The sequence below is a fragment of the Sebastes fasciatus genome, chromosome 20 (genome assembly GCF_043250625.1).
Source record: "Sebastes fasciatus isolate fSebFas1 chromosome 20, fSebFas1.pri, whole genome shotgun sequence".
Taxonomy (NCBI): domain Eukaryota; kingdom Metazoa; phylum Chordata; class Actinopteri; order Perciformes; family Sebastidae; genus Sebastes; species Sebastes fasciatus.
The window spans coordinates 18,583,792-18,611,085 of NC_133814.1; the positions used below are offsets into that span (position 1 = coordinate 18,583,792).

At 40.4% G+C, this 27,294-nt stretch overlaps 1 protein-coding gene across 1 annotated transcript; it reads right to left on the reverse strand.

Annotated features, from left to right (window-relative positions):
• Window positions 1-26,121, reverse strand: LOC141758498 (poly(ADP-ribose) glycohydrolase). Its single transcript, XM_074619992.1, has 18 exons — window positions 25,788-26,121; window positions 25,532-25,651; window positions 24,928-25,016; window positions 24,149-24,822; window positions 23,684-23,806; window positions 23,110-23,196; window positions 22,756-22,830; window positions 18,960-19,052; window positions 17,734-17,888; window positions 15,582-15,661; window positions 15,422-15,482; window positions 14,399-14,474; window positions 12,316-12,463; window positions 6,800-6,878; window positions 6,240-6,348; window positions 3,893-3,998; window positions 1,677-1,805; window positions 1-1,413 (listed from the first exon to the last, which is right to left on the reverse strand). The coding sequence occupies exons 2-18, from the start codon at window positions 25,645-25,647 to the stop codon at window positions 1,238-1,240; spliced, it is 2,376 nt and encodes a 791-aa protein (XP_074476093.1). The 5' UTR covers window positions 25,648-25,651; window positions 25,788-26,121; the 3' UTR covers window positions 1-1,237.
• Between the last annotated feature and the right edge of the window lie 1,173 nt (window positions 26,122-27,294).

Sequence of the window (27,294 nt, forward strand, 5' to 3'; positions counted from 1 at the left end):
TACATATCAACTTAAATTTTTAATATCGTGAACCCAGTGTCATATATGTAAAATTGTATTGTGTGCCAAGATTATCTTTAAACGTCTACAAATACCACAAAATCAAACCTGGATACAAAGTGCCAAAGGTCAGACCTCTGAGACTCGCGTCAAGCAGCTTCTCCTTGATGCAAATGAAGCGGCGTTTCATCCGACAGAGAGAGAAATCACCCAGGAGCCCCACTGCCCGACTCTCGCCTCTGACTGGATGTTCTATGATCTACTCTTTACTTAATGAGGTGTCATGTACAGTTTATATGAAAGGTATGACCTTATTAAACTGTGAGTGAAAGGGTGAAGCAATAGCTGGCGGAGGATAAATGGCAGGGGCTGTAGAGAAACATCCGTGGGACAAGAGGCCCTCATTGTGATTGTACCGAGATGTACGACTGACATTTGTGGCTCTATTCAAATGGTGCTTCAGTATAAAACATAAAAAAATTTGAATATTACGTTTACTTTAAACTGATTTTATTCAGGATGTATAAAAAAAAATTCTCACTTTTCATTTAAGTGCAGCTACAAAGCAATTATTAATAACAGATTCACACTGAAATTAGTTGTAAAATACAGAAACAAACCAATCAAATCAATATTTTAAGTACAAATGGGTTCTTTGGAGTGTCTATCGCATAAAGAACCGTGATTGTAAGTAGTGTTTTGCTGTGAATGCAGAAGGTAAAAGATTATTTCCCGAAAGAGCCGGGCTGCTCTTTAAATCAAACCGCTTTCCTGAGAGCGCTCCAAGCTCTCCAAAACCCCGTTCTTGTTATTCTTTTCCTTTAACTTGATTTCTGACAGCCAATTCAATTAGGCTGGATATGTGTGGGTGTAAAAAAAAAAAAGCAACATGACAAACTCAGAAGATGGATGGCAACCTTTGCTTCACCATTAAAATCACAATTGCGTCGTATTGAAGCTCAATCCATTGGCGTATTACCAGCAGCAGTGAAATGAACACAGCGCCAGACAGGGTCGTAACTAATCACCCTCTGCAGTTCCGGTCTGCATGCTAGATTGTCATTTTCGGCTGCCAGTGGTGGGGACCACATTTGGTACATCCACCACTGTTAATCAAGTTTGTCTTAACAAAACATTAAGCTAAAAAATAAAGCTAAGGGCAGACGAAGAATGTTTTAATTCAGTTTTGTTTCGTTTTTCCGAAGATAAGGCGCGGTGACTCATCAGCCACCTGACCTTAACGGCAGTCTGCGGGGACGTGATGTCTGGCCGAGCCACCGTCGGAGTCATCTGGCGCCAAGGAGGAGCCGACCTGTTGGTAGATGAACGAGTAGAGGCTGACGTCAGGGCGCCGACTGAGGCAGCTCTTGCACACTGAGCTGTAGTACTGTCCCAGGAGATCATACACCTCCCCTGTGACGGAGACAAGGAGATTGTGTATGTTATCTCATCTCATATCACAGAAAGCAAAAAGTGTGAGTTTTAAGGAGTAATAATAAGCCATATCATTGTTTCATGAGATCACACTGTTTACAACAAAATCCCAAGAGGAAATATTCCAAAATATAATTAATCATGGTATTATTTCATTCCTTGGCAGTGAAATCTAAAAGGAAAAAAGGCATCAACACAGTTGCATATCAACAGGAAGCAGGCATGGTGGTTGTTTTCCTCACCGACACTGATCTTCCTCTGAGTTAGGAAAGAGTGCATCTTGTGGACATCTGTCATGAGCTGGCTGTCACCAAAGGTGAAATAGGCCACATCTCGACCCGCCTCGGCAGCTGCCAGCATCTGGAGCAGAGCTGGAGGAAAATAAAACCGGTGTTAAACCTCGACAGTGAGAGTGGCACAAAATCAGTTTCATTACTGATTGGTTGTTTTTCTCCGGTCTGTGAAATCTTGCAGATGCCATAAGGAGCACCGGAGGACACCGGAGGACACCGGAGGACACCGGAGGACACCGGAGGACACCGAGGCACATGATCTTTCTTCAGACTACCTGTCTCATACACTACTGTCAGGATATAGTGACCGTTTTATGAAAAATTACTTTTTTTAAATCATATTTGCTCCAATTCTACACACTGCAGTTTTAACAGAGACCGCCATGTCGCTCCTTCATGTTTCTACAGTAGCCCAGAACTCAGCGGTTCACGTTAACGCAGTCCTGGAAAGGGAGGAGTGAGCGGATAGTGGACTAGATACCGCCAAATCCTACACACTTTACCTTTAAAGAGACTGTATACTCTAAAAGTTTTTACATGTATAAACATTTTTTGATTGTTTTTATTGCCAATGTGTGAACAGGTTGTAACTGAACCTAAAAAATTAAACCTTCTGCAGTTTCCTCTATCAGCCTGTAGACTGCGTTTTATTCTGGAAAACTCCAACGGATGTAACGTCAAGCGCGCTAGCGAGTGTATTTACTCTCTTCAGCTCTGCTACAGGGTTAACAGTGTGAAACTAACCACTAACGCCAACAAACAAACAGCCTCCACCACAACTCAAACTCCAACACAAACTCCACGGAAGCACAAAAACACAAAGTTATATCTAGTGAAACACGTCTTGCAAAACAGGAATGTGATCAACGTCGGGGGGAAACTAGGATCAACATCGGCGGGGCCTTTGATTCATGGAGGGACCTTTGTTTGGTTTTGGATATCAAAACGGACCCAAAGCTGGCAAAATTCGTATTGGACAGGTAAACTAACATTACTGCCAAGCATGTGAAATATATAGTGATATTGTGGGTTTTAGCCGTCAATCACGTTCACTGTTTTGACTGATGCTCGCATCTACATAGTGCGAGCACAAGTGCGAACAACAGGACGGCGACTGTTGTTGATTTAACGGCCACGAGTGTCACTGTAAACAAGCAATTTCTGATTCTTACATTGAGCCCCTTTAAGGCTTTTGTTGCAGGTTTGATCACACTTTCTCATCTTCTTACTTTAAAAATACAGAAAAGTTTAAATAAACAGAGATCTGAAGAGTCAATGTTACCATTTAAAGTGTGCAGCAGCAGCAGCAGCCTCTGTGGCATGTACAGTCAAAGGCAAGTAATCGGGGGGAATAGGTCTCACCCCCACTGAGAACTCTGGATTAGTTACAAAGAGAGACCAGGTCTGGCCCCGGAGAGCTGTGAATATTTTAAGAGACTGGAAATACGTCTGCTGATTAATGAAGGTTGGGATGGTGGCAAGTTAACGAGCATAACTGAATCAACATTTTCAGGAGAGGGCTAAGCTGAATAGATCTACACTTCAGCAGTTTCCCTCCCCTGCTCCGTTTCAACTGCTTTTCCCGAGAATTATCTGACAATTAAAAAATAGGTGGCCATCTGAGGCCACAGAAGGTATCTCCAGGAGGAGAACAGCATCTGAATTACAAAGCTCTTCCCAGGAGGCATGTCATTAAGCAGACAGTAGGTGATTGTGCCGATGGAGAGCTATACCTTGCCACAGCTAATTAACAAATGTGTATGTATATAGTATGCAAGCACAGCGGCTCCAATTCCGGTAGAAAGAAGAAGCTCCTACTGCAAACGGTTAGTATAAAGTCTCCTGGAGCTCCCTGCTCAGTGACAGTGATACAAGGCTGAGACAGAAAGCTGTAACGGATTGATGGACTCGAGCAGGCGATCAATTTCACTATTAATGAAACATATTAACTTTGTCATTTGATCAATAGAAGGAAGGCGACGAATAGGCCTTAACTAAATGAACGCATTCCCGGAAGACAAATGGATGCCCACGCTGATCTGCTGGAGCCTTTCAAGCTGAAATGTATTCCGTTATATCCGGGAAGAGAGCCCGCATAGACTGCCAATTGCACGAAGATGTTCTGAGCACGTTTCTCAGCGAGACCTACTGACGTCAGCGCTCACCTTTCAGACGTGTGTCACCTCCAAAAACACCGCAGCCCCAGTTCCCTGTAGCCACTGCCGCAAGGTTCTGGCTTTGTTCCTCAGGGCGAGCAAAGCCACAGTAAGCCTAAATGAAGACAGAGCAAAGGGAAGATCAACAACAACATATTAGGAGAGAAGATGTAAACACAAAAGAAAAACACAATTTGATATGATAGGACAAGTGTTCTGTAGCAGACCATACTTGCCAAACTTGAGACCTGTAAAATAGGAAGGATTTCAAAACCAAAGCGGGAGGGTGTAGGGGTCATCCCCCCAGAAAAACTTCAGTTTCAGAGACTTTGCTCCCTGCATTCTGGTGACTTTTAATGAATGAAAATAACAAAATAATAATTACACTGCAACATCATTTTTATGATAAATAGGCCTACTTTTAATTTTACTTTTAATTCTCAGGAAAGAAAACTGAATAATTCACCCCTCTGGTGCGAATGTGTGTGAATCTCTGGCATAAAATAATATTCATTAGTTTTTATTCATTCATTTTTTGCCCCTGCTTGATAGTTTCTCCAAACTGGGGGTGTGCCGACTGTCATCTACTGTAGGTAATACACTGACTATGGATAAGTACCTCATACTACCCCACTTAAAAACACCTGAACTATCTCTTTAAGTCAAGTCTGATCGGTGCATCCCTATTTTCAGATACCGCCATTGCCTCATAATAAGCAAAGCCCTTCCGTCATCACAATTGTGAATGAACCAGGTTCTCTTTAGATGACATTCTACATCAAGTTGTATTATGTCATTTAGTAACATAAAGGCGGAACCAGCTCTGATGAGCCTCGGGTCTTGGGGTCGCCTCATTGTTCCAGATCACTGGTATGTTTTATAAGAACCAGGCCGACAGAATGTCTCCATACTATCAGACATAAATGGAAAGCAGCAAAGTAATTCCATTTGCCTGCAGGCCTGTGCTTGACACGTCATTCGATGCATGAACACGTAAAGGTTGGGTGGCCTGGCCGAACATACATTTCTAACGTTGTGTCATTTCGCAACATGTCATTTCACACCTATTCCCTCAATTCAACTGCAATTGGTGTGAAACTAGCGTGGGTTTTACATACCAATAATTGCACACTACGGACTAAACCAATGTGCATGAACGAGAGCATTTGACATGACAACATGTCAGGTGGGATGTGTGTTACATGAGAAATAATTTCTAGATGTTAAATGAAAGACCTGAAGGAGCTCAGGACATTAATTTTCACATTGGATTTGAGGTGAATAGTGAAAATGAATTGTGAGCGCCCACACTCTCCCTGACCAGTCATAAATTCTTCCTGTGAAAGGGCAGATGTGACAGATAGCTGAACAATATTCGAAACAGGATTGATCTACATGTTGGTGCATTCTTCACGCCGTTGTCAGAGCTGTCAAACTCCTCCATGCTTTCTGACTTGACAACATCAACATCTTGATTTTCTATTACGGACAGACAACTCTGACTGGGAAGACTGCACACATGGAAGGATTCCTATTTTAAAAAATCTTTGATGTAAATGTAATAATTGAGATTAATCGCCCTGAAGTCAATTATGTTCATTGAAATTCATTCTGGGCCTAATGGACAGTGTAATGATTAAGATTAAGCATATTCTCTACAAATATGACAATCTATCAGTCTGCATTACATACATAAGGCACATCTTTAATTCAAATATTTACCTCAAGAAAAGTAAACATGAGTCAATGTCATCTCAGCTGACATTTGATATGAGACTGTTTCCCAATTATCAACCAAATGGATTGACATAAAAAGTCATTAAAGCTGTGCCAAGTCCCGCCCCTTCCGGTGGACCCCGTGGGACCTTATTTTGGAAAATTCATGGTGCAATTCAAACAGGATCAAAAAATGATTTGTCTCTCACCGTTGACTACCATAAATATTTTTTTCCGAAATAAGGTCCCATGGGGCGGACGGGGAGGGACTTCGTCTTTCTATAAAGTTAAAACATAACATGACTGCAGCCGTATACTGTTAAAAATACATGACTATGGAAGATCAAAGAGCAGTGGTAGATTGCCCCCAAACTTCCACTGCCATAAATTATACAAACTGTACACACTACAAAAAATAAAAGCACTTACAGCAGCACTCACCATACAGTTACTAATACTCGTTTTCCAATGAGCTGACACAATGTTTTGTTTTTGTTCTCATTAACAACGGCACAACCTATCATTCATGTTTTGTGACACGCAGAGCGAAGACATTTAGCAGAAAGACAAGAGAAAGAAACACAAACACTCAAAGAAAGCAGGAAATACAGATTAAAATAAAAAAAAAAGAAAAGATAACCTTGTTGAGTTCTCGGTTAAATCTCGCTGGTTGAAACTGTTCAAGGAAGTTCCTGAACTGCAGCGCATCGATGGCCACGATCTCTGTGCATCTTCTCTGCCAGCCGTCTCTGAAACAAATCAAACAAATGGTTTTGTACCATTTCACGTACAACAAAACAACTGGGTTTTAGTCAAATTAGGCAATAATTTCTCGTAGCTAACTCCACGACGGAAATAGGAAGTTCCACAATATAAAGCCGATAAAACAGACCACGTCAAATTTCTTAAAATTCATCCTGAGGGAGGCCTTTCTGTACCATATTTTTGGTCAAACTTATGTTGGCACTATAGGATCCAAATGTCAATAGGATTCTTCTTCTGGGGAACATGAATGACTGTACAAATTCAGATAGCAGTCCATCCAATAGTTGTTGAGATATTTCAGTCTGGACCAAGGTGATGGACCGACTGAAAAACGAGCAAGTATGTCCAAAAATGATTGTAACAAAGAGGTCAAACATAGCATTTTGTTATAATTTAAGCATTTCAGTCTTAAAGGCAGCTAGGTTCAATAAATACCTTGGAGTTGTGTCCTGGTGGCTGCCACTCCACTGGTAGGTCTGAGAGTAACCTTTGTATTTACTGTACTGCTGCGTACCTGGTAAAAACAAAGAGGGACATTAGTCACACACCACTGCAAAGAATTAGCACATTTATCTTGATTTTTAAACATGGTCTGAATTAAAGAATAGTTCCAGTTATATTTAGGTGGCAAAGCTGAAAGGCAGGTATGATTACACTGTGTTACCTTACCAGCTATATAAAATCCTGTTTAGCCACGAATCATGCTAAATAAAAAAATGGTTTAAAGGTGCTAAATTCCAAATTCAGAGCAAATCCATGATTGAGGGATTGTCTCCACATGGCGATGGCTGAGTCGACAGCTAGCAGCTAACGATGCTAACAACATAAACAGTGCAAACAATGGCAACAGTGCTGACAGTGTTAACCTGGGAGAGAACCAGAGGGTGGGCGTTAAACGTGATTTATGCTTGACGCATCCGCAAGGGTCCATACGGCCAAAATGACATCACACCATCAGACACGGCCCTTTGTGGGGGATCCGTGCGGCAGGTTTTCGCCTGTCCGCGCACATCCAACATTTTCTAACACTGCGGCCGCAGATGGTCGGAGAAAATGAAGAACTTTGAGTAGCTTTAAGAATGTCGGGTTGCTGTAAGGAGTGTAAAAGTTCTTCGTCAGCTCATCCTTGCAGAAAATATAACCAAGGCTTTACACTTCCATGACGACGCCGTGGGTCAGGACAGCGTTATCAGCGGTAACACAGAGGGAGAGCTACTTCATTCTCTGCTCAGGTAGACATTATTCATCTATATCTTTACATTGCAAACAGTTCTTTGCTGCTATATTAACGCTCTGAATTTCAAATTTAGCACCTTTAAGTTTTATGGTGTAATAATACTCATGCTGCTATAATCAATATGTTTTTCATTCAACATAATTATAAATGCTGATATGACTGTCATTCATATACTATAAGTGGTGGATAAATGATCCTAAAAAGAACGTGTGGCAAACGCATCTAAATACTTTTAAATATACATTCATATAAACAATCAAATAATAAATAAACAGTAAAAACACAAAGAAAAAGGAATCATCTGCAACTGGTTACTCTTTGAAATGTTTGCATAGACATCCAATAATACAAATTGCTTTTTAAATTCATTAGAATAACAAAAGGCTTTCAGGGGGTGTGTCTGTAGTGATTCTGCCTGATGTAATCGGATGAAATAGGAGCAGCTGTCTCCTGACAAGAGGAAGGTCAAGTTATTACCCCCCTTGAAACGACGTGAGAAGCAGCGAGTGACCGCCAGCCCACAGGGGAACACTCAACACCAGTAAAAGGGGGGGAGCGGAGGGTGGGGAGGCAACAGCACAGTCAAACAAATGAGGCCACAAATTAACTTCCCATTCATTAGCGCTCATTAGTACCTGGCTGTCGAGAGCACTCGCTGAGATGCTTCATACTGCAAAGTGAATAAACCCAAGTGATTAGAAGTGGGGACTTGGTCAGCAGGTATTAGGAGGTGCACAAGGGGGGGGGAGGGAATCTCTAGAGCGCTCTCCACTTGACAGACATTTCACTAATAATCAGCCTGCCTCTCACTTTTTTAAGTAATAAGCACAATTACTGCCTTAAATAAGACACTGAAGTACCTAATCTAGTTCACCAGTATACCATTAAAACAAACACCGATGAGCAAGAAGCAGAAAGGGCGATATAACACACTTAACATTGTATTTACTTTTGCGGCCAAGTCATACAACCACAGCTTTTTACAATCCGACTACTGGCCACAGACAGACATCTCCACTTGCACCAACCTGAGAGCTATACGAACATTCATATCACTAAACTGAGAGCTCAACTTAGGACAATTTATGGACAAAAAAAGAGGTAATGTATGTGCCAAGCTGTATAGTCTTCTGGTTCATCAGACTTCTGGAGAGTAAACTGGCAGAAATAGATAACGGCACAGTGAAATACCTTCACTCAGAAGATAACTGCTGATTTGCGCTGTTCAATACCACAATGTCGAGTGTGGCAATCCTTACGTGGGTGGGGTATGTCATAAATATTCTGCTGACCGCTTTAAAGTTTGACTAATGCATTACAACAGCCAACTGGCGAATAAGAACTGAGTTGGAAAAATGTACACTAAAACCGGGTTTCTACCAAGAAGTGCTACTTCCTTTTCAAGGAACTAAAAGGTTCCTTCAGCCCATTGTTGTCTGCGTTTTGATAACCGTCTAATGACCTGCGAAGATTAGGCAAATTAATCCGCTGACGTATGAAAAAGCAACATGACGTGTGACGAGGGCTGCTGGTGGTCGCAGCTGTAAAAACACACTCTGCAGCGGAATGTCAGCGTACCCGCCCGTTTCATCTGAACACGCTGAGAAGAAATAAACGTTTTCGTCTCACTGTGATGGCATTTACTGCAGCATAGAATTATTGATGCATGTTGGATGTAATGAATGAATAGTAAATCGACTTGCATATTACAGTATATGTCGCCTTTCTAGTCTTCCGAACACTCAAAGCGCTTTACTCTACACGTCAGCATTCACACACACACACATTCATACACTGAGACAGAGGCTGCCACGCAAGGTGCCAACCTGCCCATAAGGATCGAATCTCAATACTCATTCACACACCGAGACCACAGCCTTTGCGAGCAAATTGGGGTTAAGTATCTTGTTCAAGGACACTTCGGACATGTGACCGGAGAAGCCGGGGATCGTACCGCCGAGCCGACCTTCCGATTGTTGGACGACCAACTCTACCTCAGAGCCACAGCCGCCCGAATGAAATGCAGAGGAGGAACATGAACTAAGAGCGTCTGTCTCACTTGCGCAAGCTCTCTCTTTTTCTCTCGGGAAGCCAACGGCAGAGCCTAATTTTACTTTCAATGTTAACAAACAAGAAACAAACTCTCCCCTCATCCTAAAATGGTCCTAAATTGATACTAAAGTACCTCCTTGTTTTATGAATGTAGCGGTACAGTTGAAGCAGCGGCGCTGTGAGTGTGTTTCACCAATGAGTGACGGTCATCCCTGCAAACTCCACCCCGAAAGTTCCTGTACTTTCAGAAAGTACTACCCCCAAATCAGGGCCTTTTTGGGGGGTAAAAAGGCCCTGGAACCTAATTTGGGTCTAAAATGGTCCCTGCAGTCAAAACGCAATGAGTTCCTCAAAAGGTTCCTAGTTCCGGGGGAAAGTTCCTGCGGTCGAAACAGGGTTTAAATTAAACAGTTCCATTATATACTAAAGTTTATCAAACCAATACAACAAGCCCACTGAGTAGCTACAACTGAAAGTATGTTGGTAAAAACACATTAAATAATTACAAATTTGGATAAAAAAAACAAAACGATGAGTTACTTTAAGAATATTTCAAAAATATTCTAGTGATGTTAGAAATTATATATATATAAAAGCATGTTAAGTTCACAGACAGACGTTTGCGTAGCTGATAATGTTGAAGTCTCCCGCCGTAAAACTAGATGGCCTACTGTTAGCTACGCATACACCTGACCTTTACTGGTCCTCCAAGAATATCAAACTCTAGGATCAACCATATTTGCGTTTGAAAGGAACAACCTTCAGGAACAATTATGATTTTGAATTTCTTATGCAACCCGTTTGTCATTCAAAAATTATTTGAAGTGGAAAGCAGATCAATCTACGTCATTGAACGATGTGTCTGGTTATTACAAATTGTTCCTAAATAGCAAATATGGTTGCATAAAAGTCAGCAGGTATAATTCACGATGTTCCTGAAGGTTGTTTCTTTCATGTGTAAATACATCAAAACAAAGTGTCTCATATTTGCGGTGGACAAGAGACTGTAAAAGGTCAGAGGCGCATCTCATTGCCATATCGAGGAAAAAGTGGGCAACTGAGGACATTTTAGTACGGTATAACTGTCAAGATCTGCGTGTGAACAAACGAGGATAACACGGTTTCTCACCTATAAAAAATGCATAGCTGTCTACAATAAGAATAACATTAAATATTGTTTAACATTTTGTGCAGAGTCAAGAAAAATGTCTCTATATCTCCTGCTTACGTCAAGCTTGCACCACATTTTCTGGTCAGTGCTGGCATCAATGAATCATGTGACTTCTCCTTGATGCTGTTTAGACTTTTGACCGCCCCGATGGCAGCCGCATATCTAGCAATCAAGGAGAATTCAATTAAGCCTGGGCACTTTGGCAAATTTCAGTGCAGAGGTAAGATCCATTAGCTTCCCTACTGTATGCCAAAACGTATCACGGGGGGGATGTGATTTACCATAGGGCCACAATGCAGCTAAGGCTTGGACTCGGCTTTTACAACGGAGGGACAAGAGATACGGGCAGGGTTTAATAAAGATGATGGAATGGAAGAGTCCATTAGCGGAGCAGGTCTTGGGCAGGTCCTCCAGCTATAATTAATTCTGGGCCCCAGTAATAAAGTTAAGTGGCGTAAGTGGAGGCGAGGGAGAGATGGCCGGCAAGAAGTCTGAAGGTGACTCCGCCATAGCGAGAAGACCTGATGCAGCGGTATGATTGCTGATCAGGAGGGCGGAGGCTCTGTTGCTTCACTTCCTGCTCTAATACAACACACTTGTTAATGCAATGTTGAGGCAGTTAATCTATTTATGGGCGGTGGGTATGTGTGTTGTAACAGTGGTTCACGTCATGGACTTGTATTTATTAAAATGTACTTTTTCAATTCACAAATATCTCTAATATAATCAGGACTTGGTGACCAATTAGCAGCTAATATCTCTGCCATTTGATGTAAACATGAAAGGCTCGCTAGATCTATTAAAATAAGTACTCATGATTTGTAATCCATAGATTCCTGATTTACAGTAAATTATATTTCTTGTTGTAGAATGGCAACTGGATTACCATCAGTTTTAATAAGCTATTACTATATTACATAACATACGTTTTCTAACCTCTTCATCAAACGCAATCAAGCAGCTACAACAGTCTAGACAAACAGTGTTAGACAGATAAGAAAAAAGAGGAAAAAATTGACAAGAGCCATCAGCCACCTGCTGCTAGCTCTTGTTACTGGGTCTACTGGCCTGTCCCAACCTTGTTTGTTGCAACCACTCAATCCTGAAGTACAGTCAGTGGGAATCACTCAACAGAAAGACTCCAACAGAGCAATCAGGACAGCCCAATCTATGACTCCCGACTGATGCGACTCTCCCATACGCAGCCAATCAAAAGGGAACATGTGATAAGGACAGATGCAGAGAACAGGGCGATTGCCACAAACATCCTTTAGCCTCTTGCTGAGCCAGGATGGGGTAAATTGAAGGTGTGTACTTCATGCTGTGTGTGACAACAAACGCCTACGATGTTTCCTCTTGTCAAGTTATAGGTCAAGTGTGAGAAAAGTGAACCCAAGGGCATTATTGATCTGATCTGGATCAACGGACTAACTCATGAATAACTGATTTTTGTTTTTATAAAAAGGTGTGGAAGAGTTTTTGATCACTGACCTGTGATGATCAGACATTCATTATGATCCAGGGCTTCAGTGAAGAGGCGAGAGACAATGAGCTCGGGGTTGATCAGGAAACGGATTTCCTCCTGGACGAGACCGGAACTGGTGACTCCTCCTCCGACAAACTGATTGGCAAAATCCACCTGCAAATCAAGACAAAAGGCTGCTGAGTTTAGAGCATCCATGCCCTTTGCAGTCACGTGCACATATTCTTATATCTAAACATTTTCTTTGACTGTGATATGTATAGGTTACCAAACACGGACAACAAGAGGAAAACACTTCATGAAAGGGTCTCGGCCCTTTTTCTTTTATTTGTGACAGAATCCCTGACAAGCTGATTGGGAAAGGTGGCCGGAGGTGCTGGCATTACTCAGACATCTGTCCCCCCATGCCAAAATGAGCTCTCCCCAGGAGCAGCACTTAGGTGTGCTGCTGCCAGTAGCAAATATGAAAAACAAGAGAGCGGTCCTACGGTCCAAAGTAAACATCTCCCTCCAGTCACAACATGCTGCTAAATTGACTGCTGACTGATGCTTGTGATATATCTTGCTGCTTGTGTTCTTTCAGGTTTTTGGGCAGATCTATGAGTGACACTGACTTTTATGTTTGATCTGTTTATGATTCAAAAGAAAATACTAGGGCTGTCAGTCAATTAAAATATTTAATCGCATGATTGTCCATGATTAATCACAAATTAATTGCACATTTTTTATCTGTTAGAAATGCACCTTAAAGGGAGATTTGTCAAGTATTTATTCTTATCAACATGGAAGGGGGAAAATATGCTTGCTTTATGTAAATGTATGTATATATTTATTATTGTAAATCAATTAACACAAAACAATGACAAATATTGTCCAGAAACCCTCACAGGTACTGCATTTAGCATAAAAAAATGCTGAAATCATAACATGGCAAACTGAAGCCCAACAGGCAACAACAGCTGTCAGTGTGTCAGTGTGCTGACTTGACTATGACTTGCCCCAAACTGCATATGATTATCATAAAGTGGGCATGTCTGTAAAGGGGAGACTCGTGGGTAACCATAGAACCAATTTTCATTCACATATCTTGAGGTCAGAGGTCAAAGGACCCCTTTGAAAATGGCCATGCCAGTTTTTCCTTGCCAAAATTTAGCATACGTTTGGAGCATTATTTAGCTTCCTTCACAACAAGCTAGTATGAAACAGTTGGTACCAATGGATTCCTTAGGTTTTGTAGTTTCATATGATACCAGTATCTTCACTCTAGCTACAACCTCAGAAAGATCAATTGCTTTAATGCGTTAAATAAATTAGTGCCGTTAAAACGAATTTGCATTAACGCGTTATTATCGCGTTAACTTTGACAGCACTTGAAAATACGCATCTCATCGTTTCAGCTCAGACACAGACTCATTGTTTTAGTCGGAAAGCAGCCATGTGGAACACATAATCAAATTTCGGGACTGACAGTTGGCACTCATTGGCCTACAGACCAACCCCGTCACAACCCCCAGGAAGAGGCTGCAAAGGGGCGAGCAGCAGTCGGAGAGCAGATCTCCCCAAACTGGTCACTCAACTCTGGGACAGCGAGCCAGCCTCCAAAGTCTCCTTTGACAGGCTGTCAGCATCCACCCCCACCCCCACCCCCAGCCCAGCAGAGCATCCATCAATCCGGGCCGCGGCGTGCCCCGGAGCTGGTCATGTGTGCACATCAACTGTCAGCTTGTGGCAACTGGAGGCAAACAAAAGGTGAAAGGCAAAGCGGGCCGTCCTGACAGTGTACAGGAAGCACGGCCGACACAGAGAGCAGAGGAGGCTCAGAGGCCTCGACCCCAGTCCCAGCACACACTCCCTCCGACGTGTCACGGGCTCCCTCAAAGGCCTTTTCAGCAGTAGTAAGCATTCTGGGTGAAAGACTCCAGAATATGGTGGCTCAGTGATGGACTAGAACAGAGGGAAAGGAGGATAGGGACCAAGCACAAGGTGGAGTATTCCTCAAACTAAGAGCTCCTTCAAGCCAAAGAATAGGATTCCCTATAAAGTCCCTCTAAGTGCACATTACTGGTATACTTCTCCTGCTCTGCGTCTTACCTGAAGCATTCCATAACCATCATCCTCAATGGTCCCTTCACAAGTGATGTGAAGCTTTGTGAGCGGAGTCTGTGAGCTGAAACACAAAGAATGAAGGATGTTTTCCAGTTATTGATGCAGTTGAGACAATGGATCCTTGCTTGCTTCCAAACAATCTACTGGATTTAGCAAGCTGCAACATTTTTTAAAATCTTTTATTTATATATTTATTTACCAGGGATAATGTAAATGTGCCAGAGTTAGCTAGAGAGCTAATTCATATCTGTAGTCCCTGGGCAGGTTATTGACATATTACAACTACTACAGTAATACTATTTTTCTTTGATTACAGTGTCTACAATACTATACAGTCTGTATATAAAGATGAACGACATGACAGCTCCCCAAAAGTGAAGCCAAAACATCTTGATCGCCCCCTGGTGGCTGGTTGCAGTATATGTCATAAATCCCGCCACCCACATGTTAGCGGATGGGCCAAACTAAAAAGTCAAAGTACACGTCAAATAAATTGTTCCCAAAGATGGTTTCTGTCATTTTAGATAGTTTGTATCATGCTGATGTGCGCTCAAATGTTTGTTTTTCAGATAAGTTTGGTTTTAATTAGTTATTTGATGCTATAAAAAGGGGATGAGACATGGCGATTGACAGCTGCTCTGTGTGAAGTAGTCACAGCCGGAGGCTCTGAAATGTACGAGAGGGATGTATCTTTAACTTTCCACAATCGTCACGAGTCTGTGTAATAGAAAATGTGTGAATTTGATCATAAATGTAGTTATAGAGATATTATGATTAGTTGTTGTGTCTTTCTAGCCAAACAGCTACTGTGGTGCTAACATAACGGCTAGGTGGCTCACGCTAACAAGCTGTGGCCGTGCTCGGCTCGTGATTAGTTTGGGCGGGACGTTGATACCGCGGCTCCAGCCCCCCGATCACTACTGTGCAGACTTTTGTACAATTTGTACAGTGGGAGAAAGTGGAGACATGTCATCCATCTATATATAGTCTATGGTCAATACACTACACCTTTTCCAATTCAGAGGTTTATCCAAGCTTTTTCTGGTGAATGTTACAAGTCCATCCGGCTCTGAAAAACAAAAAAGGGAAGTAAGAAATATTCAATATTGTATCGTACGTTACATCAATAACAACGTATTGCTGCAAAATTTGACATGTGAACACCTACTTTGCTCGGCGAAACTTTTGAAATAGCACATCAGGGTTTTCAGCTTCTCAATCTTCTTTGAAGAGGACCCCTCAAACAGTCTGAAGGCAAGAAGAGAATATGAATTTAATTCAGTTCTTGATATACTATATGTTCTTCTTCTTCTAAAAAATGAAGCACACTTTTAGGTCATACATGGCATCACAGCCAACCACCAACTCTTTCAGTGGTTAAACAACTAAAGCGAAGACCAGGAGAAATGACTCCAGTGCTGTCGAGACACAAGACCTCCACTTTGGCCATGTGAGTTCAGTCATGCTTTAACTTTTGATATGAATTGGTTCATCTCTCACTCAGCTTCCCTTTCAGTCACTAGCCGATTATGTAGGAGTTCCTTCGCTGTTACGACAATGGAGTCGCCCCAGGCTTGCCATCACGGAGTCACACTCGTGTGCCACTTCACAGCACTCACACAAAAAAAAACGGAACAGAGAGGGAAACAGGGCTCCCTCCTTCGGGGTACATTAAGAAGCCCTGTGTCCCTTTTAAGCAACAGAGTCCTCAGGAGGCAAAAAGGTCAATCCCCCTGAAAAATAACACACAACCGCACACACACAAAGCTGCTGGTAGCGAGGTGCAGTGGGTGGGTTTGAGTGCACTTTAAGCCCACCATCTCCGTCTCGAACAAACTCTATAAAGAACCATAAATAAAGAGAAAGTGTGAGCGAAATGAAATAACGACAAAAGCTTGATGCACTGAGAGCCCTTCAGGGGCTGAGAAACACATTCATCCAAGTCAGCTCCTGCATTCATTTGTATTTTTTTTTGTCAGTGTGGCCCCTAGAAACAATCGTGCGTCGTGTAGTCCTCAGGGCAAATGTCTTTGACATAAGCTAGCCACTAGTGAGAGCAGGCTTTTAGTAACATATTGCAATATGTTCTCCGGGGAATAGAGAATTAATACACAATTATATAACATCAATATACCCCCCACAGATGTGAAAAACCTCTGATGTAAGTCAGGAAAAGGGTATAAGTGACTACACTATGTATAACAGCTGGGTTTCTGCATCATCAGCACAAGAAAATATGTCTCAAAAAGCAGGAAAACCCAGCCTGGAAATATAATAATAAATTAAGTTTGCTTCTGAAGAATACTTTGAATGACAGCGCCAACATTCAATCTAGCCAAAAAAAAACAGTCTTAATAGCTCAATCTCAATGCCAAAAAGAAGTCTGCATTAAGATAAAAGAAAATCTGAGGATAAACAGCTTTATTATTTTTTTCTTCTATCTATTCCTGTGAAATAAAAATGCAGAAATAAAAGAGTTTCAAACCGACAGAACTTTGCCAAAAGTAATAAATTAATAAATTAATGAAAAAAAGCCAACACATTTTTCAAAGCTGGCTCGCACCAAATTGGTGATTCAGGACCATTTTTAGCGGCAGGCTAAAAGGATTACTCATGGTTTTCCATTCAAATCACAGCAAAAACCTTTATGTGAATGAAATACTGATGCAGTTGAACTCTGTTACAGCCTTCTGCAAAACAGCCAATGGCCAATCTCCATTGTCAAAAGCAGCCATCTGAGTCAATGTTAATCTAATTCCCTCCTCCATTTAGGTAATTACACCGTGATGCCAACAGAGATGGGGGACAAGACTGAGCAGAGATCTGCAGACTGATCTCTGCGGTGAAAGCTTGCAAGGATTAAAAAATGACCCTCCTGCCCCTCTCTATTTATATATCTGAGGCTTTTGAAGGAAAAGGTTTGTGTCTCTGAACTACACATACAAAAAGGTATCTATTTATCTGGTAAAAGTGCAAGACAAAGATAGAATGACCAACAAATAGTTGTGTTGCATTGCAGAGTAAAATAAATGTCTGCACTGTGCTTTAAAATGTGATTAAACATTTATAAAAGGTGAAATATGTCAGATCAGTGTGTAAATATGCCAGAGTGATCAGTCTCTGATCAAAATACTCTTATGTATTATTATATCTATGTACAATGTACATGTTTCCAGCCGGAAGATAAAATGATTAATGAGGAAAACGTATACAGTAGTGCCCCCTCATGGAAATTAAACTAGTTGTCACAGCAGCATCATTTACAAACTGATTGTGTAACTTTAAACTTCACGTATGAAACTACTACATCCCATCGTTACCTGGAGAAGTTGATGTCTGGGTAGTTGCCGTACTCGTTCTTTCTGGAGTTGCGTCGGGGGAAGGTGCAGAAGAAGGCGTTGGCGAGCAGACATGCCACCTGCTCCTGAGACATGGTGATGGAGTGGTCCATGCCTTCCTTGAGGAGGGGTATCGGCTAGAGGAGGAACAGAGGTACGACTGAGGAAGGTCAAAATAATTTGCTTTGACAATTTGACAAACAAGGCATTGAAGTATGTTGCATGAATGTTCTAATTTGGCACCACTCGGTGCTTCTTGAATCAACCATAATCACAATCAACGTCCATCTTTGCTCACAAGAGATCCATACTACTAATAAAGGCTATGGGTTTATAAATAAACAGTGCATCTGTATAAGCAATTCTGTCATGACAATGGGGAGAGCTTGTTGCATTGAGTCAAGGCCAACAGGAAAAATGTTTGTTTGGCTACAAGTTACATGACAAAATTTTTTGAAAATGACCAATTTAGGAACAATACAGCACTCACGATGGATATGATGGATTCTATTTATTTTGCATAATATTTAACAAGGTTTTATGATGTAGAAGATCAGAAATGTAAGAGCACATTCAGTTTACTTAAGTATTAATCTCTTCATCTCTCCTCCTCAAACACAGACCAGCTTTCAAGAGAATTAATAGATTTTTAGATTAATTTTAGACTAGCTAATTTTCTATCCATTAAAAAAAAAGTATTGTATTGGAAAATAACTAATTACAAAATGTATTATAGGGGACAGAAATTAACTCTTACACTGTAACACATAAACTTTCTACGCTACTCACGTGTTTGCATCACTAAATGCTGTTTTAGATCAAACTTCCTTGCTAAGGTAATGTTTTTACTTGTGTGAGCCACTTTTCAGTGTTTAATTCATCAAACTAGAAATACATTTAACATACAGATATAAAACTAAAATTAAACAATTGGCTGCTTGGCCAAATTAATGCACAAAAAAACATTTTAATGAGACTTTTTCTGCTGCATACACACCTTGCTCTCCATCATCCACACACCAAACAGTACAATAAAACATCGGACAAATGACCATCAACAGTTACGTGCCTTGACCCCACCTCACCATTTTTTTCTACTATTTCACAAGATATTTGTCATGTCGTGACCTTTGGGATCAACCAGCTGCGGTGATCCACTGTGTCGCGGACCAGTGAGTCTGTGTCTGTTGGTTAGTGATGGCTGTTACCTTGGTACAGAGCTCAGATGCTCTCAGTGCTAATTGCACCATGTCTGGCAGCAGGGAGCCAAACAGATGTTCAGCAGCATCAGGCTCCAGGACCTTGGAGAGAGCAAGAGATCTGTTTATGTTTGTTGTTTTTGCCACAAAACTCAGCTGTGACACTATTAGCTGTTTGTGTTGATTAGGACAGATAGAGGGCAGATCGAATTAACGACTCTGATACATATCAAAATGTTGAGAATTTTACAGAGAGACAAATATTTATGACTTGTAAGAAATATAGAACATCAAATGGCAATACCCTCTTTTTTAAGAAATGAGTAAAATTCCACTATCCAACCTACAATACTGTGCATGCAGATGTAAAACAGCCTGAATATCATTACAATACATCTTGCTTTACTAAAGCAAAATGCCAATCATCCATGACTCCACAACAGTGCTTAAGTGCACTAATGGATCTTAGACAATACATACTACCCGGATTTACACCCATATTGGCTACAAAATGCCAGAATGATCAATCACAGAGCAATTTCATCAAGGTTGCGCGGTCATGCCAGCTGATTAAACAGTCTTCCTGGAAGAGATGCAAATGCGTTTGAAACAGAAAGGACAGCATGTTCCCAGGACAAGGAGCCTTGACTTGTGATTTAGCAAAGGACATTTATATTATAGCAAAGGAAGCCTGACTAAACACTGTCATAAGTAATGACCTGGTTGACATCATAAACTGCTCCTATGGGCGTAATAAATGAAGGCGGCTGACAGGGCGCGGCGGTGGATATAGCTGAGGTAGTAGAAGCCAAGCTCTTTAAATCAGCACAAGGCAGTGCATCAAATCAACCGAACTAACACTCTGTATGACTTGATACAGGTCTGTACATCACACCGGACTGACAAAGTAATCAAGCGAGATGCGGGGGTGCGGGCAGTGAGACAACCAGAGCTCCCATACAGATTTAACAACAACTCCTGATGCTCCTGTTGTTCCTATTCCCCGCAGGTCCGAGCAGCAGCAATAAAGCAATCTGCTTGACTGCGTCTGTGGACGTGTGACCGTGTAAAAATAAAAGACTTGCATGCTCATAACCGTAAATACAACACTGGTTGGGGCTGGAGAGAGAGAAATTGACAAAAACCCAATGCTGTCCGTCAACAGCTTTTCAGTTATTCATGAGGTGTGTGTGTGTTGAGATGAATATTCAATGAGGGCGCCCGGCCCGTCACTCTGTGCCATTCATGTCTACTTTTCTCTGACACTCAAAATAAGTCTGCTCCAGTGTCTCCAATCCAGCATCTCCAGGGGAAGAGTAACAAAGTGAAAACTGAGTGTCCATGTTGCCTGTGTGTTGCATTGGAAATAAATCAAACATGTAGGATCCTCCGTGATTGGCTTTTAAAATTAAATTAGAGTTAAACGCCAACACTATATTCTCCTGTGGGATATATGAGCTGCTTTCTATCAATATATTAAAGATATTGCTACCACCCATTCTGCATATTAGACTGTTAAAACACAGATTTATTGTCAAGCTGTGAATAAATTCTGTAAGGGACAGAAGCAATAAACAGGCTTTGTTAAGAGTAACTGTGCGTGTCAACATTGCAATAATATAGAGCATAAATAAAACAAATGTATTTTGTGTGAGCTACAATGACAATCTAAAGATTTACATGAAAGTATCTAACATGAAACACCATTGTTTCCCTTTTCATTTTCACTATTTTACGGTCAATATATAAGATTTACAGTGTTAACCGAACTACCAATAATCAATGATTCCGACAGACCATCTTCACTTCAATCAACAAAACAGAGAGTGATTGATGTAAGCTACAATTTATGTCACTTCAACTTAGGGCTGTCACGATACACATTTTCACAACACGATTGTCATGGCTAAAAGAATTCACGATTAGGTTTTTGTCGTGATACCTATATAAAAGTCAGTCGAATTCATCTTTAACTTTTAATGTGCGTTTGGTCTCTTTTTGCCAAATGAATTACACTCAAAATATGAGTGTAGAGAGGTGGAGCGAGAGGGTTACTGTATATATACAATTATTTAAGAGGTGCTGCATTATTTACACAATATTATCATATGTGTATCATTAACATTATATCACTATTTCATTTTTAAATATCCCGATTATCGTCAATACCAGTGTATCGCAACACCCTTACTTCAAATCCAACTCTATTTTAATACATTTGATGGTACTGGACATTTTCCAGTCTGACAAAATCAAATTTTGCCATCCTAGTAGACTTGACACAATTCAAATCCAACCACAACAACACAACTTGGGCCTACGGCTAAAGCCTCTCAACATGTTCCGATCTTATCTAATATCATTCCCATTCGGACGTGATTTATGACATACATGTGGCACGCAATTGATTCAACTGTACAAGGCTGGAGTAAAGCGTTCTCTGGGACGTAATGTCAACCGTTTTCATTCCTGACAAGTTACTAAACATGACCTTTTGGCAAAAGATTCAATTATTTCTCCAGACTCCCACTTTGCCTCTGAAGGGCTGCAACATTCTCCCGTGAGGAAACCATTACTGCTCTTGTACAAAATGACAGAAACACATTTGACAAACTGGCATTCATGAAAAAGTGTTACATATACTTCTTTCCTGAGATGTGAGATATCATAAAAACATGTAGCTGGTGTATTTTATATGATGCCATAGAGCACAGAGTGGACGAGTGCTCCCTTACTATAAGGAAAATAAAGCCTATTATGTGTCTCGTCTTACAGGCTCAGGGTTTCTTATATCAAACACTCAAGTCACAACACGGCCCATTTCTCCAAAATGAAGATTCCCAACCGCTTTGATGAGCCAGACAGTAGTACAGCCCTCCCTGATTTTCTACACAGGATGACGCAGAGCGCATCAAGACAAAGGATGATGGATGGCTTCCAAACGAGGCTGGAGAAGACACTGACAACTCTGAGCAACAACCGATAAACCAACAGTGGTCTGGCCATCATGATGCAACTCAGGCCTATTTTACCCTTGGCCTGTAAAGAAAATGAGACAGCTGGGAACAGTAATAAAATAAATAAATAAAAGTCACATAAAGACCTTTAAAAAACAACCTAATAATCGGAGCTTCAGATCTCCAAACAGCCAGACGTCCAGACAGCACAAGAAGATAAAATATGTACAGATGAATTGCATGCTATTAACTGCAAAAACGCACACACAATGCTTGAGGAAGCCTTGTAACAATACAGAACAAACCTTTTCACAAAACTTTATTCCGACACTTAGCCAAGTATTTACTTTGAAAATAAGTATTTTCGACTCTCGATTACTGTTCAACAGTCTCATTATATTGTATGTATTGTGTGAATTATTGACTGTTAAAGTAGTAGAGAAACAAACACAAGACAAATTGCTGCATAAGTAGGCCTACCTATCGATATTGATTCATAATGCCACTTAAATACTGGTTATACCAAGCTAAATCTAATCTGGTGTCAAATGAGACATCCGTATCACTGAGTCTTCCACAAACTGAAGATATTATCCTCACTAACTAATGAGACATCTGTACTTTCTTTGACCCGAGCTCTGTGAGACGCACCAACAACTGGTTTATGATGCCTTCTGTCGGGCAATTAAGTATCATGATTGGACAGTTGATGTTTCATTAGTCGACTATACAGTTATCCCTCCAACATCTTCCAACATGTGTGCCCATCTGTGTCTACGTGTCTGCATGCCAGTATTAATCCATTCACTCTCAGATCAGTAATCATAACAGATGTTTATATTGTTTACCTTATTGCAGTACAAACGTAATGCGTTGAAGTCCCATTTCTTGGCCTGTGAGGCATTGTATTTCAATATTGCATTCTGTAACAAACAAATTCAATGATCACATAAAATTAAGAAACAAAATGAATCTGAATCGTCATTTTAAGTCAGAATTACTAAATGTGTATTAAAACAACATATTGTCAAAATAGCAAAATTCTGAGAGACTGTGTGCTTCTCAGTTTCTGGGCTTATGACGCCATCTAGTGGCGTAGTCTAGTAACGACAACTACAGTGCACTGTGCCCCTCATTTTACGAAGTGAAATAAATTAGGACTTAACAATAAAAGGACATGTGAAGGAGGATGTGAAACTTGCCTTCAACTCGAGTTGACTTGTTAATTTGTTGTTTAAAGTCTCCTTGATCAGCTCCCACCGACTCTTATTCTGCAGTTCTAGTGTTTCCTGTAGGAGAACAAATTTTGTTATTAGGTCTCTGCAGGGTGAATTCAGTTCAGCTTGTCATATGCAAAGAATATTAATGGTGTGTTGTTGTGCATGTTTCTTGCAGTGATTTTGTTTCTTCATTTAATAAATACCGTACCATCATTTGTGTTTCACTCATGCACATGCAAATTAAAGACGTGAAAAGTGAATGTGGATGGATAAGTATCATTATGTGTAACTCTTGACAGTCTTACCTAAAGTGATATTTAAATATTTATAAAATTAAATATCTCAGTGCTCATCATATAATCCTCATTAGTAACAATAATAGACAGAATATGCCTTCAGTCAGGCATATCATGTGATTGCACCATTTATGTGACCCATGAACCACAGGTGTGCAATTAAAAGCAGCACATATTTCAATGTGCCATTTCTATATCTTTTTAACATAATCAGTTACTACAATTGTTTTTTATACTGATATAAACACTTGGACCATCACCTCATCCTGTACAGGAAACAGGTTGCGACTGGAACAGGGCATCTTGACATGGACATCGTCCCAGGTATCCCTAAACTTAGCAGGATATGGAACAGGAAATTTACCATTCTGAAGAAGGTCTGTCTGTCAATGGGAGAGAATGAAAACAAATAGCATTAGTACATACAGTACTTGTGTGCAAACCAAATGCTCCTGTTGACAATAAAATATAGATATGTGAGAAACTCAAGGAACAATCATCATATTAAAGATCATGTTGTTGCATGTTAAAACTTTGCCTTGCATGCTTATATTATTCTGAAACACCTCATAAAAATACCCCCTTATTGTACAAACTATTGCTGAAATAAGCTGACTCAGAAACCTGCAAAGATATTGGGATGACCAATTAAATTACTGCATGCTTCTATAACATAACCACCTTAAGTGCTGTGAACAGTATAAACAAGGAAGAATTGCTCAAACCCTTATCATCACAGTGTGCTGGCCAGGAACATCCTTCAGCGGAGGAAGCGGTCCGCCACATTCAGGCATTCTCTTTAGTTCACTGATTGGCGTCCCCAGCCATTTGACATCAGGCTTGACAACAGCAGAGGTACTTTCCTTGTCTGAATCTGGAGACATCTCCGGCCTGCCCCGTCTCACAGGTGATGACGTCCCTGAAAAGAAGTCTGTTATTTTGGTATGATGTTTGACAGAGCCCTCTGAGCTTGCTGAGCATGTCTCTACTTCTTCTGTCTCTAATCCACCATAATTGTGGGACAGTGTCTGCATTAACCTACTTCCTCCAGAATCCTTGGAAGCTGGTGACACAGGTGTGTCTTCTTCATCCAGCTCTTGTGATGTCAAAAGTTGGGTTTCTTCATCCGAGTCAGACAGAGAAGGCTTTTGAGCATTTTGGCAGTCCAAAGCCTGAGCTGAGGTGCTTTGAATGCCACCATCATCGGCCATCTCTGCATCCTCTTGGGTTTTACACACTTCGTTTGTACTTGCATTTTTTGGGGGTTTAACCAACCATCGGTCAAGACTATTTCTTAACTTCTGTTGCGGTCTGGGGCCGGTTCTTTGATGGTTACCTTTCGTTTTTACACCTCGCAAACTATCTGCTCCAGTCTTTGGTCGTGTATCCATCTTCGTCTCTGTGTTGTGTTGAAGAATAAAAAAAATAATTGATTTACAAAGAGGGAGATACGTTTGCCAATGACTTGTTTGACATATACTCTGGCAGAAAATAGCTAAATTACCTTGGAGAGGAGATGAAGGGGACGTTGGGGCACTGATTTCAACCCTGAGTCTCTTTGCTAAAGGTTCAAAGTCTGTCAGCGCAGTCATTCTACAAAAGGGGAAAGCACACATGTTCGTATTATTTTGAGAGAGTCTCTTGGCAGTTTTTTTTTTTAACTTTATTGTCATTAATAAAAATTAACAGGCAATTAATCATCACAAAACAAAACCGCCTTGAGTCTGGGCCTCACCTGACATACATGTACAAAAAAAACAAAGTAACGACAAATATGGATGGAGTGGACACACATCCACCCACATCTATACCTACAAAAACTATACATCAAAGACAATTAAATACAGGATTCCTGACTAAGGTATTCTATAACTAACATCCATCTCCTTTTAAAAATAGGCAATTTCAGTTGTACCTGTGCAGTCATGTATTCCATCATGAACACCTGTTTGACTTTTTGTAACCATTGAGCAATTGTGGGAGTCTTCATCCAGTTAATAGTGATTATTTTTCTTGCAACCATCAATAAAAATATGCAAAACATAGCACTGATGTGTGGTAGTCTCTTGGCAGTTTAAACATAAAAAAGACACTAAATGTATACTTACAATACAACTTGAGCTGACACCACGATTGAGGTGTTATTTGGTTTTGTCCAGACTTGTTTTTTGGGGAGTCCTTTCTTCAACAGGTGAGCAAATCTTAACATATAGTATGCAGCCATACATCTGTTTCAAGAAAGCACACAGACTTACACAGTGCTTTAGTTAACTTAGGGACATCATTCTCTGAGTGACGTCTATAAACGAATAACTTAGTATTTACTGATGCACGAAAATGCTGTTTTGTATTTCAGACGTTTACCTTCAGGTCGTATTTAGTTGTTCTCCAACGAGAGGATGACAGAGTCAACTGTCAACAAACCTTTAGCTTGTTAGCTTCATGCTAAGCTACATGCTAACTAGCTTTGTGCTACACCTTGTTGTTAAGTTTTAACTAAAAACTACCGGAAAATAATGTTGAATAGCGTCAGCCACTTGAGCGGGTGCCGTGTAGAGTGATAGCTTTCTAGTATAAATAGCTTCAATGTTAATGTTAATGTTAAAAAGCACTTTTAACTCACTGAACGATGCTACCAAAACAGAGCTGTTGTGTTCAAGACCAAAACACTCCAGTGACGTCGCAGTGACTGAAATAACGCGAGATTCCAACGCAGTTCTCGTCAACGTACTCTCGTCAAATAACAGGGTACATGTTGGCTGTGGCAGGTGACAATTTCAAGGCAGGCAAGGCAAGGCAGCTTTATTTGTATAGCACATTTCAACAACAGGGCAATTCAAAGTGCTTTACAGAAACATTCAAGAACATTGCGACAAAATGCAAAAGAACATTAAGAAATAATTAAAACAGTTATAAAAACATAAAAACATTAAAACATTAAAAAATTAGAAAATAAAAACAAGCTAAAAATAAAAGCTAGGATAGAAAGTAAAATTGCATAAAACTCAAAAGAGTAGAAGTTATAGTGCAGTGTCAGAATAAAAGGCACCCGCAAACAGGAAAGTTTTAAGCTTTGTTTTAAAAGAAGTGAGAGTTGGAGCGGTCCTGCAGGTTTCTGGGAGCTTGTTCCAGATATTTGGTGCATAAAAACTGAATGCTGCTTCTGCATGTTTAGTTCTGACTCTGGGGACACTAAGCAGACCTGATCCAGATGACCTGAGAGGTCTGGATGGTTCATAACACAGCAGAAGATCAGAAATGTATTTTGGCCCTAAACCATTTAGTGCTTTGTAAACCAGCAGCAGTATTTTGAAATCAATTCTCTGAGAGACAGGCAGCCAGTGTAGAGACTTCAAAACTGGACTGATTTCAGGTCACTTGCACCATGGCAGTTTTCCTTATATTAAGAAATATAATTTTTTTTAAATCAATTCTAAAGCCTAAATTAAATATATTCTGTATTCATTTTACAGGTCCACAAATTGCATGGCAATTAGGTGATAATTAGCAAGTATTTGAAATTTCTTTGGAATTACTGCCAAATTACCCCCAATATTTACCTATACATTTATTGAAAATTACTTTATTATAAACATTATTTAATATTCATATTCCGCTATTTCTCAATAGCTGATAATTTATTTAATACATTTCCAGGAAAAGAATACAAAATGAATTGATGTGCTTTATTTCCATGTCTGCTGGTAAATAGATCATAATTAGCAAATTTGAAATTTCTTTAAAAAAAACTCCCTGAATCATTACATCAGCTACCAGGTTACATCTGTGTAGACAATAAGTCACATAAATGGTGAGATTTGTGCCTGATCAGAAGAGTCTTCTATTAGTTTTCCACCTCTGATGAAGAGCA